The 13,750-nt window shown below is 42.4% G+C and overlaps 2 protein-coding genes across 2 annotated transcripts in view; one reads left to right on the top strand and one right to left on the bottom strand.

Moving 5' to 3' along the window:
• Positions 1 to 1,663, top strand: part of dusp28 (dual specificity phosphatase 28) — a 17,360-nt gene extending 15,697 nt beyond the window's left edge. The window contains exon 4 of the transcript XR_004502907.2: positions 875 to 1,663. The gene's annotated coding sequence lies outside the window, so the exon portion shown is untranslated. The remainder of the gene's footprint in view (positions 1 to 874) is intronic.
• Positions 1,365 to 13,750, bottom strand: proca (protein C (inactivator of coagulation factors Va and VIIIa), a). The gene is made up of 10 exons (XM_033650001.2): positions 13,620 to 13,750; positions 13,350 to 13,376; positions 13,119 to 13,202; positions 10,952 to 11,109; positions 10,171 to 10,195; positions 8,715 to 8,825; positions 5,695 to 5,835; positions 2,647 to 2,765; positions 2,395 to 2,512; positions 1,365 to 2,051 (listed from the first exon to the last, which is right to left on the bottom strand). Exons 3-10 carry the CDS (start codon positions 13,186 to 13,188, stop codon positions 1,465 to 1,467), a joined length of 1,329 nt encoding a protein of 442 aa, XP_033505892.2. The 5' UTR covers positions 13,189 to 13,202; positions 13,350 to 13,376; positions 13,620 to 13,750; the 3' UTR covers positions 1,365 to 1,464.

Genomic DNA, 13,750 nt, shown 5'->3' with positions numbered 1-13,750 from the left:
CACAGACAGTGTGTTACCTACAGTAGATGTCAGTCGACACGCCCCCAGTCTGGAGGAGCAGGCTGGAGTCTGACACAAAAGCTAAACAATGTACTGCTGTGGAGGGGGCAGCACCTAAAAAAAATCAGTATCAGTTAAAGTGTACGCCATACTGAAAGTGTTTTCACTGCTTTACCTTTCTGTCAGACAGCCTGTTCAGACAGGGAAGCCGTTAACAGCCTCAGTTCCACATCTATAACCTCGTCACAGCCAGACTCCATTGACTAAAACAGTAATTGTACCTCACTGACCACAGGAGCTGCTGGTCTACTGCTGCCTCCATCTGTTGGTTAGTTTGTGTTATTGTGTGACTTTGGTGAATCTGAATTAACCCTTTAATCACCAAAGTCACACAATAACACAAACTAACCAACAGATGGAGGCAGCAGTAGACCAGCAGCTCCTGTGTTCAGAGATGTTAAATCACCTGTTTTCTCAATGGAGTCTGGCTTTGAAGAGAGCGATGTAACAGATCCAGTCTCTAGTTGGAATTCACTCTGACAGACCCCTCCACAGCAGCACATGTCTTAGCTTCCATGCTGGACTCCAGCCTGCTTCTCCAAACTGGGGTGTGCCAACCACCATCTACTGTCGGTAACACACTGACTGTGGATACGTTCCTCTTTCGGGTGGGAATAAACGATTCTTACATGCATTGCAATGCGGACGTGGATGAATCGGCATCAGTTCACAATGTCAATAATCAATCGTGTAAGACAGCAGCTGCAGCTTGCTTTGTTTTAATGTCTAAATAATGACATCTTACATTAACATTAATGAGGGGAGCACCCTACGCAGGTGTGTGTTGCTCCCATTTTTTTTGTATATCCCACAGTGGACAAGCGTGAGCATCCGCAGATGGACACAATCCGACTGGCGCCCCCTGGCTCAAAAGAGAGGAAGGCTGAAGGGGAAAGGGACCTGGACAAGAGCCAGACTGTACGCAAGTAAAATAATCTGTTTATTTAATTATGGATCACCAAAAATTAATTTGCTATATTTTAAAAGAGAAAAAACATTTTGATGAATTGATAAATGTTTAATAATAGAATCGTTACCCTGTGACCCCCCATTTCAAAATATCCAAACTGTTCCTTTAATATTATGAATGGTTTATGATGATGATGCAGAGATGCTGTGTTGATGTTTGTTAGAAAACACTGTTTCAATAAGTGAACCAGATAAAGAGAGAAGATTTATTAATCCCGGGGGTTGCACCAGTGCGGCTGATATTTATCTGGAAATATTTCGAGCATTATTTTGGGCGTCAGTGTGACGTTGAAAGTAAAGTTGGTGTTTTTGGTGAAAAAGGAAACCGAAGCGTGTTGAGACACAATCAGTTTATTTATAAACATCTTTACTGCACTGAGGTCTTAATGTGGCTTTACCAGACCAGACTCATCAACTGTTGTGGGCCGAGGTGGTTCAGACTCTCAGGGGTTCTCGTGGAATTAGACCTTTGTCCCAGTCCTCACGCACTTTGTCGATCCACTCGTTGTAGTTGGACACCTTGGTGTAGATGCCCAGCTTGTCCTCCCTGCCGCAGCCCTCGCCCCAGGACACCAGGCCGATCAGGAACCAGGTGTCTTGGTACAGAGTGACCATCGGTCCACCGCTGTCTCCCTCGCAGGCGTCCATCCTCTGTCCAAGGATCCCGGCGCAGAGCACGTTGTTGGAGATATTGTGGGACATCTGCTGGGAACAGATGCTCCGCTCGACCAGCGGGACTTTGATGACGTTGAGCGCCGAGCTGAACCTGGTGCTGTCCAGGTCTTCTTTGCCCCAGCCGGTCACCACGGTGATGGTGCCGTTTAGGTGGAGCACCCGCTCAGCCATCTCGCGTCCCGGCAGACAAGCGGGGACGATGTACTGGGAGGAGGGGGCGGGGGACTGCAGGCGCAGCAGGGCGATGTCATTGTCCACCGTCCTGCTGTTGTAGTGGGGGTGTCTGAAGGTCTCCACGACCCCCAGCGTCACCTCGGTGCCTTCGTCTCTGTGACGCTCATAATCACCTGAAGAGACAGATGCAGGTTGACGTCTGTTAGAGAAGGCGGTAAGTGTCTTATTTTACTTTCCCTGAAAGTCCAAAGATGTGTGAGACACATTTACATTGTAGAGTGAGTGAATAGATCTGCATGTGTTCAAAGTTTTTTTCTGACGAGATAAAAATTGATCTTGATAATAAAAACTAAGAAGAAACCTATGTTTCGTTTTCGTAGACGAGATGTGACAAAAATGTTAGTGGTGGACTGTGGTTGACTGGTGGGAGGGGCTTAGGACAGAGAGGGGAGAGCCCTAGCTTCATTAACTGGAGTTAACGTTTTGAATTGTGTTGTCGGCACAGTGAAGGCTCACCCAGTCGTACGCTGAATTTGAAGTTGTTTTCAAGGCAGTGAGCGGCGGTCAGGACCCAGTTCTTATCGATGAGGACACCTCCGCAGTGAAAACGCCCTCTGGCATTCAGTAAGAGCACCTGCACACACAAACACATTTACTTTATTCATTTTAAAAGCCCCTGAAAACAGTTTCAGATCATTTTCTCTGGAACATTATAAATGTTTGAAAAGGTTTCTATGTAGAGAATAACTGTAAACATCAGTCAGTTACCTGCCAGGGACTCTCTCCCTTCTTCCCCACCTCCCCTCCCACCATCCAGGGCATCAGGCCGTCCTGCGGTTCAGTGTACGACGATCTGCCTATCAGCAGCTGACCACAGGACGAGGGACCTGCCGAGGGAGGGGGAGACAGCGAGGAATCAGTCAACAGCACATTTTAAGTCAGAGCTGCCACACTTTTCTAATGATTAATTTCAGTTCAGCATCACTCTTGGACTCACTGGGTCTGATTTCTGATTTGAAACGCAGACAGTCACAGTGTGGCCACTACAACACAACTAGCAGAGCTAAAGCCACTCATAAAAAGTCTTCCCCAAGTCTTTGTAAACATCGAAACTAATCTACGGTCAGAACTCTCGCCTGTTATATTCAATCATATAAATAATGTGTTAGATTGATTTGGTACTGCTCAAAGTATCAGGTTACCGTAACGTGGTACAAAAATTTGTATATCAGTTACTCTCCGTGTGTCACCTTGGAATTGTACAGAAAAGTTTTCTCTCATGCCTCTACGGCCAGGGCTGAAAATTAACTTTTTGGCTCACCGGCCACGGAGACTGGTAGATGAAAAAAAATCCATATTTTTTACCAGCCAAAATAATGAATTGCCTTTTTCTGTCACATAAACATTTGTTTCAGTACTTTTTATTGAGATAATACAGTATTATGTTGAATACAAGCTTAAAGGAGAGGCCAGCGTGAAATTTGAAGCAAAATTAGTTAAATATTATCAAGTTTTGAGCTCAAAATTCCATTTGCACTTTGTACTTCAAACATGACGGTAAATTGTTTTTTTTTTGTAAACCTTCCAGATGCTTATTAATCATGTAACTTAAACCTCCTCAGACCTCCTTTCTTTTTTTCTTTAACGTTACAGCTTCGTCCTCATCTGTGTTTTTTTGTTTTGTTGCTGGTTTACCTACACCTGGTAATCTGCCACATGATGCCCGTGGTGATAGCTTGCTTGCTACTAACAGCAGATCATGGATCTAGGCGCGGGATATGCCTACGTCGGCACGCGTCGTCCGAGCAGGCGTACAGATTCCTTGATGATGCAGCGGGGAGCAATTAAAGGGAAATTTTGGTTTATTTCAACCTGTCTCCTATCGTCCTAAATTTGTTTCAACTGACTAGTGACATAAAAATAATAGTTAGCATGTTAGCCGTTAGCCTAGATACAGCCGGGGCGCATAGTAGCATCAGACCTGTTAAAACATAAGTGAACGGGCAACCTTCAAGTGCAAAGTTAGTCCACTAAACAAGCTTTTTTTCCACAAAGACCGCCTCATATCGTTAGGATAAATGTCAGAGAACATATAGAAAACGACATGTAAACGTGTTGTCTTACCTTACCGGTGTGCTGCCATGTTTGTTTACCATCTAGCTCTGCTTTCCAAAGCACGGCCGAAATACATCTGGCGAGCTCTAGATAAAGCCCAGCTGGATACTACTCCAGGTGGAGGTGTCTCGTCCTCGGTCACATCCAGACCTTGAAAATAAGGCTGCAACCGGTCCCATTCCTTGCAACAGAGGCATTCCTCTTCTGTGGGCACTGGGGCACAGCATTCACAGGTACACCACCAATCTCCAGAGCTACGCAGCCTTGCAGCAGCCATTCCTCCTCTCTCGTCCTCTACCTGTTGCGCCTCTCTCTCTCTCCTCCTCTGTTCTTCAATTTAACGAAGCTCTTCGTCAGTGTATTCTGGCTCAAATAAATAAGGGCGGCCATCAAACTCTGCAAAATCAAATTCCTCCTCCACAAAGTCAAAGTCTGGCAAAAAGTCAGCCATTATTCTATAAATCTTTAATAAAATAAATGAATGAACTTTTCAGGCTACTGTCCGGTTCTGCCTTCCAGCTGTTGCTGCTTGTTCTCGCGAGATTTCGGCCGTGCTTTGGAAAGCAGAGCTAAATGGTAAACAAACATGGCAGCACACCGGTAAGGTAAGACAACACGTTTACATGTCGTTTTCTATATGTTCTCTGACATTTATCCTAATGATATGAGGCGGTCTTTGTGGAAAAAAAGCTTGTTTAGTGGACTAACTTTGCACTTGAAGGTTGCCCGTTCACTTATGTTTTAACAGGTCTGACGCTACTATGCGCCCCGGCTGTATCTAGGCTAACGGCTAACATGCTAACTATTATTTTTATGTCACTAGTCAGTTGAAACAAATTTAGGACGATAGGAGACAGGTTGAAATAAACCCAAATTTCACTTTAAGGTGCAACACACAACAGAGCGCCGGTCTGCTATTAGCCACCATCAAATGGCTAATATATATATAATTTATTACATGATTATTTTGGTACAAACATTTACCCGCCAGTGTGGCGGATAACCTTCTGAGATTTAGTTGCCAAATGGAAAATCTACCCGCATTTGGCGCTTGGCGGGTGTTAATTTTCAGCCCTGTCTACGGCCAACAGAGAATCCAAATAAGGTGAACGTGGGCTGTGTCTTAATCACTTACTCACTATTTCTATCACCATTTTGTAGCACTGTGTATTATCAAAGTGTCCCACAACGCACTGTGAACAGTTGTGTACAACCGATGGTCACTCACTAAGCAATATATCCCATCATGCACTGCTCCAAAGGAACGGACGGACTGTACGGGACAGACACCGAGACAGGTGAGAGGAGACAGAGCAGCTCGATTACAACCTGCTGTTAATGTTTAACTTTGTTTTACCTTCTTGTTCTTTCCCGTGAAATAAACACTTTAATGTGAAGTCGTCGGTCCTGAAGAGATGAAAATAAATCGGCTGATCTTCTTCAGTGCTTCACAGTTACTGTACAGAGCAGGGCTAATAACGCTGGCTAATGTTAGCAAGCTGTGTGTAACAGTGTAATGTGTAACGTTACACATTAAATTCATCACATATAACATCACATGTAAAACAAACTTCAACATGACAAAGGTTAAACAGGAAATTACTACATCAGCAGGACAGGTTGCAGTCACACTGCTGTGTCCTTCTGTCTGCCCGCCTGTGTTAAGTTATTAATATGTTATGCTTTTATAAATGTTCTTACCTTTCGGGCCACATTTCTTGGAGTCGTCGTTTAGTACGTATCCACTCACACAGCTGCAGGTCCTTGACAGGCCGTCCTTGCTCTCCCAACAGTCATGGTCACAGCCGCCATTATCCACCGAGCAGTTTGTGGCTGTTTGAACTGAACGACAACAGATGATTACCTCAGTTTATATATTCAACATTTCTGTAGGACATTGTTTTATTTCACTGTGATGATGAACGCGATCCGTGTCAGGACTGTTGGTCTCAAAACTATAAACTGATTATTCAAGAAACCAATCAGCAGATTAATCTTTAATGCAAATAATTATTAGCTGCAGGTCTATGAGGCATTAATTTGCTGTTGTGACTTAAATCAGGATTTTAATCAGTCCTCACAACACTAATTTTATAAAGTGGCTTTTAATTTGTTTTTATTCTTTCTTAGTTGCACTGTGTATTTTTACTTTTCATTTCTGTGAACTTGTTTCTGAAAAATAATGAAAAAAGAATATTTATTACTATGATATCATCTCTTATACATAGAAACACTGATTATAAGTTTGGTATAAAAACACTGGACCATGATGACATTGTGTAGTTCTGAAAAATGTTAAAGTTTAAATTGTTGTAATTACTATATAGCTGAACTTCTCAGAATCTTCTTTTCATTAAATACAGTTCATCTTCATTTTAAGAAGTTGCTTCTTTAACTCCATTATTTTTTGTTTCTTTGAGGTTTTTATATCATCCTGTAGCTTCCTGTTAGTGTTTCTTTGTGTTGTCAAAGCTGAAAATTAAAATTTTGCTCTTATTGCGAATGTTCATTCATTAAAATGTTATTTCCCTTGTGACGATGACGTTGCTACGTATAAACCTACGAACTTCTGCGGTTCCTCAAGTCACACAATAAAAAACAAACTACAGCTTCAGGAAGTGCTGTCTGACATCAAGACACACAGGTAAAATAATCTTCATATAGTGTACACTTAAACTGATACAGGTTTTTTAGCCTGTCCACAACCACCAAACTCCTTTGACAAAAAACAGTAATTTTACATCGCACTGGTACTGGCAGCATGCTGACTGCCATCTCATGTAGGTAATACGCAGACTGTGGATGTACGGATGTGTTTATCAGTACAAACGCAGTATTATATTATATTGAATCCTAATGTGTCTTCACCTGGTTGATTAAAGGTTTAATAAATCTCCAGCAGAAACATCAGGTGCGTAGAGCAGCAAGACTTTATACCACTGGAAACAAACAGCACCCACAACCTGGCGTCACTCTCACTTTTAAGCGCACTTTCTGCACGTCTACAGTACAGGCCAAAAGTTTGGACACACCTTCTCATTCAATGCGTTTTCTTTATTTTCATGACTATTTACATTGTAGATTCTCACTGAAGGCATCAAAACTATGAATGAACACATGTGGAGTTATGTACTTAACAAAAAAAGGTGAAATAACTGAAAACATGTTTTATATTCTAGTTTCTTCAAAATAGCCACCCTTTGCTCTGATTACTGCTTTGCACACTCTTGGCATTCTCTCCATGAGCTTCAAGAGGTAGTCACCTGAAATGGTTTTCCAACAGTCTTGAAGGAGTTCCCAGAGGTGTTTAGCACTTGTTGGCCCCTTTGCCTTCACTCTGTGGTCCAGCTCACCCCAAACCATCTGGATTGGGTTCAGGTCCGGTGACTGTGGAGGCCAGGTCATCTGCCGCAGCACTCCATCACTCTCCTTCTTGGTCAAATAGCCCTTACACAGCCTGGAGGTGTGTTTGGGGTCATTGTCCTGTTGAAAAATAAATGATCGTCCAACTAAACGCAAACCGGATGGGATGGCATGTCGCTGCAGGATGCTGTGGTAGCCATGCTGGTTCAGTGTGCCTTCAATTTTGAATAAATCCCCAACAGTGTCACCAGCAAAACACCCCCACACCATCACACCTCCTCCTCCATGCTTCACAGTGGGAACCAGGCATGTGGAATCCATCCGTTCACCTTTTCTGCGTCTCACAAAGACACGGCGGTTGGAACCAAAGATCTCAAATTTGGACTCATCAGACCAAAGCACAGATTTCCACTGGTCTAATGTCCATTCCTTGTGTTTCTTGGCCCAAACAAATCTCTTCTGCTTGTTGCCTCTCCTTAGCAGTGGTTTCCTAGCAGCTATTTGACCATGAAGGCCTGATTGGCGCAGTCTCCTCTTAACAGTTGTTCTAGAGATGGGTCTGCTGCTAGAACTCTGTGTGGCATTCATCTGGTCTCTGATCTGAGCTGCTGTTAACTTGCCATTTCTGAGGCTGGTGACTCGGATGAACTTATCCTCAGAAGCAGAGGTGACTCTTGGTCTTCCTTTCCTGGGTCGGTCCTCATGTGTGCCAGTTTGGTTGTAGCGCTTGATGGTTTTTGCGACTCCACTTGGGGACACATTTAAAGTTTTTGCAATTTTCCGGACTGACTGACCTTCATTTCTTAAAGTAATGATGGCCACTGGTTTTTCTTTAGTTAGCTGATTGGTTCTTGCCATAATATGAATTTTAACAGTTGTCCAATAGGGCTGTCGGCTGTGTATTAACCTGACTTCTGCACAACACAACTGATGGTCCCAACCCCATTGATAAAGCAAGAAATTCCACTAATTAACCCTGATAAGGCACACCTGTGAAGTGGAAACCATTTCAGGTGACTACCTCTTGAAGCTCATGGAGAGAATGCCAAGAGTGTGCAAAGCAGTAATCAGAGCAAAGGGTGGCTATTTTGAAGAAACTAGAATATAAAACATGTTTTCAGTTATTTCACCTTTTTTTGTTAAGTACATAACTCCACATGTGTTCATTCATAGTTTTGATGCCTTCAGTGAGAATCTACAATGTAAATAGTCATGAAAATAAAGAAAACGCATTGAATGAGAAGGTGTGTCCAAACTTTTGGCCTGTACTGTACATTGAAAACAACTGATCTGAGTGCGTGTGAACGGCCCGGAGAGGGAACTAAATCATCACATACTGTATGTTGTGTATCACTCACGCTGGTTGCAGTATTTGCCTTCGTATCCAGGTTGACAGCGGCAAGCATAGGCTTGGTACAGATCCACACAGGTTCCATGGACACACATGTTGGCGGCACACTGGTTCCCATCTGAAACACAGTCAGGTCCATGAGTTAATTTCCCACAATGCCCTGAAGGTGGCAGCTCAGAGACCAAACTGTCCACACAGGAGAAAGCTGCACACTGCAGTTGGAACCAGTTTGACCAGTCACATAGTGGGGACAGAAAACAAGTCACGATTCAGTCACAGCAGCAGAAACATTCATATTCGGTGTTGTGTTTTTCTGCTTCGTTCACGTGACATTAACAACAAACTGTTTCCAGAACAGCTGGAAGTGCAGGTGAGTTTGTCTCCATCTGGTTTCACTTTGTAACAAACTGCTTCAACTCAACAAAAGCAGCCAATCAGGCCGTTTATCTGGTGAGGCTACGAGGTTCACACTCACCTTCAACACCTTGGAATAAATCTTAAACACTCTCAAATCAGATTCATGTTTTTCCTGCCGATGTTTAGTAAATGCATCAAAGTCCATCTACTGAAAAAGATGAAAGTTCCAGATTTCAAAGTTACATCATGTCAATTACTTTCTCTCCTGTTAATCTGCTCGACAATGAAATCACTGATTAAAGACATGAACACATCTGCTTCAGTTTTGTAGTTAGAGTCATTACTAATACGTCCTGGTGTGGTGGTTATTTAACTTCCATAATCTTCACACATTAATATTTTGGTGGTACAGTATCTGTGCTGGGTTTACTCTGCTGAAATAAAACAAGAAGAATCAGGTCCAACATCATAATCAGGGAAACCTGTTTTACCCTTAAAGGTTTTTAAATGTCTCATAAGTCAGTTAATGTTTTTAAAGGGATAGTGCACCCAAAAATAAAAATTCAGCCATTATCTACTCACCCATATGCCGAGGGAGGCTAAGGTGAAGTTTTAGAGTCCTCACATCACTTGCGGAGATCCAAGGGGAGAGGAGGTAGCAACACAACTCCACCTAATGGAGGCTGACGGTGCCCCAGATTCAAACGTCCAAAAACACATCATTGAAACCACAAAATATCTCCATACTGCTCATCCAAGTCCTAGTCCTAGTGATCCAAGTGTGCTGAAGCCCCGACATAAAAAGTTGTTTGGAAAAACGTCATTTGAACTCTGTTTTTAGCCTCATTGTAGCCTGTAGCTCTGACTGCCTCCATTAGGTGGAGCTGTGTTGCTACCTCCTCTCCCCTTGGATCTCCACAAGTGTTGTGAGGACTCTAAAACTTCATCTGAGCCTCCCTCGGCATATGGGTGAGTAGATAATGGCTGAATTTTCATTTTTGGGTGCACTGTCCCTTTAATGATCTATTTCTAAACTGTACATAAAAGAAAGTGAACAAAAGCTGACTTTAGAATGATGCACACTGAACAGGTTCAGGGTTTCCTACCTGTGTACACCGTCCAGAACTCCAGCTGGAAACACACAGAACAAAAAGACGATCAGGAAACCTGAACAGCTCGTCAGACGTCACATCATCAGTAAATAGATCAACGAGGATTCATTCATGTTTTGGAGTGTGTCTCAAATCACATACTTCCTTTAGTACACGTCAATGTAGTGCACTATGTACTCATGCGTTGTCTCAAATCGCACACTTAGCGAAAGTGATGGCGGCTTTTTTTTTAACCACCTCTTCATTTTCTTTGTCTTCTTTTTAAGCAAACTGCAAACCAATGGTGGAGCATTATCGCCAACATCTGACGGCTATCTCCACCCACACATGAACTAAACTTCCACCACAGGGTCAGTGCTGATAAACTGTGCTGCTATAGCTTGGAGCAAGTAGCTAATGAATGCTAACATTAGCACTCATTGTTTGTGGTACCAAATCATTACAGGCCCAACAAACTTTACTGACAGTTTTGGTACTTAGTTCAAAAAACATGTAACTAACAGGCTCCTTGTCGTCTGACGGTTTGGTATGTCACAAAGATGGCGACCGTTGAGGGTGAGAAGTGTCCGTCATTCCACACTCAACTTGTGGACCGTGTTGAGTGCGTTAGTAGTACACTGCATTTTCACGTACTATGCTGTGTGAACATACTTGGCACACACACATCATATCAAGTGTTTAGTACAGACGTACGTGATTGGAGACACGCTGCTGGTCTTCATTAAGTTACCTGCTGATGTAACAGTTAACAACAAGACTAAAATTCACATCTTACTGTCGCTTCCCTGCTTTGGAAAATCTCTCGTGCTTCTTCAAAGTCACATTTTTCCTCCACACATTCGCGCTCCATCGAAGCGGGTTTCAGCTCCTCCAGGAAGGAGTTCGCCCGGCGAGAGCGGAGCAGCATGTGAGCCTCCGGAGCGTCCGAGAAGACTGAGTGGACACAGGAAGAGACAGAGAGACGTGTTACACTTAAACAGTTTAAAGTTTTAATGTCGGTGAGTCTGCTGACGTCTAATGTCTTATTTTTCTGTGACAACACCTGAATATAAACTTTAACGTGAATGTTTTTACTTTCAAATCTGAGGTCAAGACTTTAAGGAGTCGATTTAAATCCTCGTGTTGCTTCTTTGTTGGCAGTTTGTCTGATCACATTAATAAACTATTAAACTCATGATCCACTGTCACGTCACATTAGTTCTATATTATATTTATAAACTCAAACTTTGCTTCATGAAAGTTTGATCAATATTAAATTAAGGAAATCCATCTATTTGGAGTCGGGAATAAACTTTGATCATCAGGTTGAAAGAAAATTACGACTCATTTACAGAGTTCATAAAACTTAGGGAAAGTTAGATTCAACACATTTTAATGACTTTAATGCCACAGAATGAAAATTAATTTTACAATAACCAAATTCAGAGCTTCCACACATCTTCATGGACAAAACTTTTCCATGACTTTTCAAGGACTCATAATAAACTGTAATGACCATTCACAACATGAACAGAACTGTCCCCTGTAATTTACTCCATATGTTTGAGGTATGAAAACTTAACAACCTTTTTCAATCTCTAATAGTCGATCTTGTTTGTTACATGTTACACGTGAAGGTTATCGACAGAAGAGTACTGTTACAGTTTCATTACACACAGCAAAGCTCTACGACTTTTCCAAAACTTTCAATGACCTTTACTAATTCCATGACCTTTCCAAGCCTGGAAAATGAAATGACGACTGTTCAAGGTTTTTCATGACTGTAGTCGGGTTTCCATCCACCTATTTTTATTTGCATTTTCAACAATTGTGGAAAAAAAAAAAACTTTTGAAATTCGAAAAAAGGCCGAAATATCGCAAAAAAGTTTATACGCTTGGAGGGGGTGGAACAGTCAGCGCATCGATATTAGGAAAATGTGACTTTTGGCAATGGAAACAGATTTAGCGAATAAACGATGACGTAGGCTACTGGATCCTACTTCTACACTTCACTTCTGCTCCACAAGTCCACAGTCAATCTTATGTACGCTGACAACGCTGATATGAGATGAGAGCTCTCGCAATAGCACAGAAGTTCCCAAGGAATCTCTCCATCTCGTCGTAGTCGTGGATGTGCCGGTAGTTGTTTACATCAGTTGTGGACATGAGACGCTCTCAGTGACGTCACGGTGCCCTCTTCTTCTACGGCGTTCTTTTGCATTTTTATTTTTCACGAGAAGCGCCACATACTGCTCGACCTGTTGACTCCAAATACTCGCAAAACAATAATGAATGGAAACATGCATAAATTCACATTGTCTTTTGCGCATTTTCACAAAATTTGCTTAAAATTTGCGATCCATTTGGATGGAAACCCAGTGTGCGGTTAACGCTGCAAATTTGTTGACTTTGCGGCTCCTCATGTCGTCCAGGGTAAAGTGACGAATGACTAACAGACAGTGCATCCTCTGCTCCGAGCATCTCGGCCACAAACAAAATATGAGCGTCCTTATCTGCGTGACGTTTATGCAAGGGGCATTTGGTAAATTATTTAAAAAGAAAAAGGTACTGTTATTTTAAGATCTGACAATGTAACTTTGGGAAAAAAGATTTATAAAATCCTACCTGCCATGTCTTAGCATTTTTTTAAACTTTTGAAAGACTAATTTAAGATATTTTAATACTAATTAAGGTATTTTTAATTCAATGCCTTTAAGACTTTTTAAGGATCTGTGGGAAACCCTGTACATTTTCAGTCAATAGACTTATTGATGGACTAATTATTTCACTTTAATAAACTGATGAAGAGTTTAATTCATAACTAACATTTATAAACTCGTGTGTAAGAATCTTAATTTGTAAAGGACCTAAAGCTGTCAGAAAACAGTAAAGTAGAAGCTCTGTGACGTTCCAACGAGAAACATTAATAAAAACTTGAGAGGTCTGAGGACATGTTCACCCACCTGACATACTGAGCACTGATGCCGACCACAGAGTGATGATGACAGACACGCAGAGGACGAGGCGGGACATGACCTCAGTTAAACCTACAGCCAATGAGACGAGACAGACACGAGCCAATCGCCTCTTCCTGTCAGTATTTATATTTACCTACTCTCTGAAGTGAAGCAGAAACCGTGACACAAACATTCACACACATGATCCACGTCTACATGATAGTTAGTGACACTCACCAGATTGACGCAGGTTGATAAGATGATCTGTGGAGACAAAATCACAACAGCGTTTTTAAATTATTGATCATTTTCAGATGAGAATACAGAGGCCTCCAAACACACACACACACACACACACAGCTGGGTCCCTGTTTGAACCTCTGCGACCTTTGACCCCTGAACAACGGGGGGCCGCAGAGCCGAGACGACGTCCTCAAACCGCCATGACAACTATGATACAGAAACGACAAGCAGATTTCAGAGAGCGAGGAGCGTTTTTGTACTTACATGTGAAGAAAGGAGGTCGTGAACAGGGACGATGGTTCGCTCTGTTTCTGGTGTGTTAATGACTAACTGCCAGTGTTTACTGAGAGTCCACAGTCTGCAGCTCAGCACTGTCAACACACACAGACACACAC

This window comes from Epinephelus lanceolatus, chromosome 12 (assembly GCF_041903045.1).
Source record: "Epinephelus lanceolatus isolate andai-2023 chromosome 12, ASM4190304v1, whole genome shotgun sequence".
Lineage (NCBI taxonomy): Eukaryota > Metazoa > Chordata > Actinopteri > Perciformes > Serranidae > Epinephelus > Epinephelus lanceolatus.
This window is presented reverse-complemented; position numbering and strand designations above follow the sequence as displayed.

Coding starts and splice junctions, on each gene's coding strand:
- proca (XM_033650001.2), bottom strand. CDS start 13,188: ATGTCCCGCCTCGTCCTCTGCGTGTCTGTCATCATCACTCTGTGGTCG. Junction 2,513..2,646: donor AGGGAGAGAGTCCCTGGCAG/GTAACTGACTGA, acceptor TTGTGTGTGCAG/GTGCTCTTACTGAATGCCAG. Junction 2,052..2,394: donor CAAATTCAGCGTACGACTGG/GTGAGCCTTCAC, acceptor CTGTCTCTTCAG/GTGATTATGAGCGTCACAGA.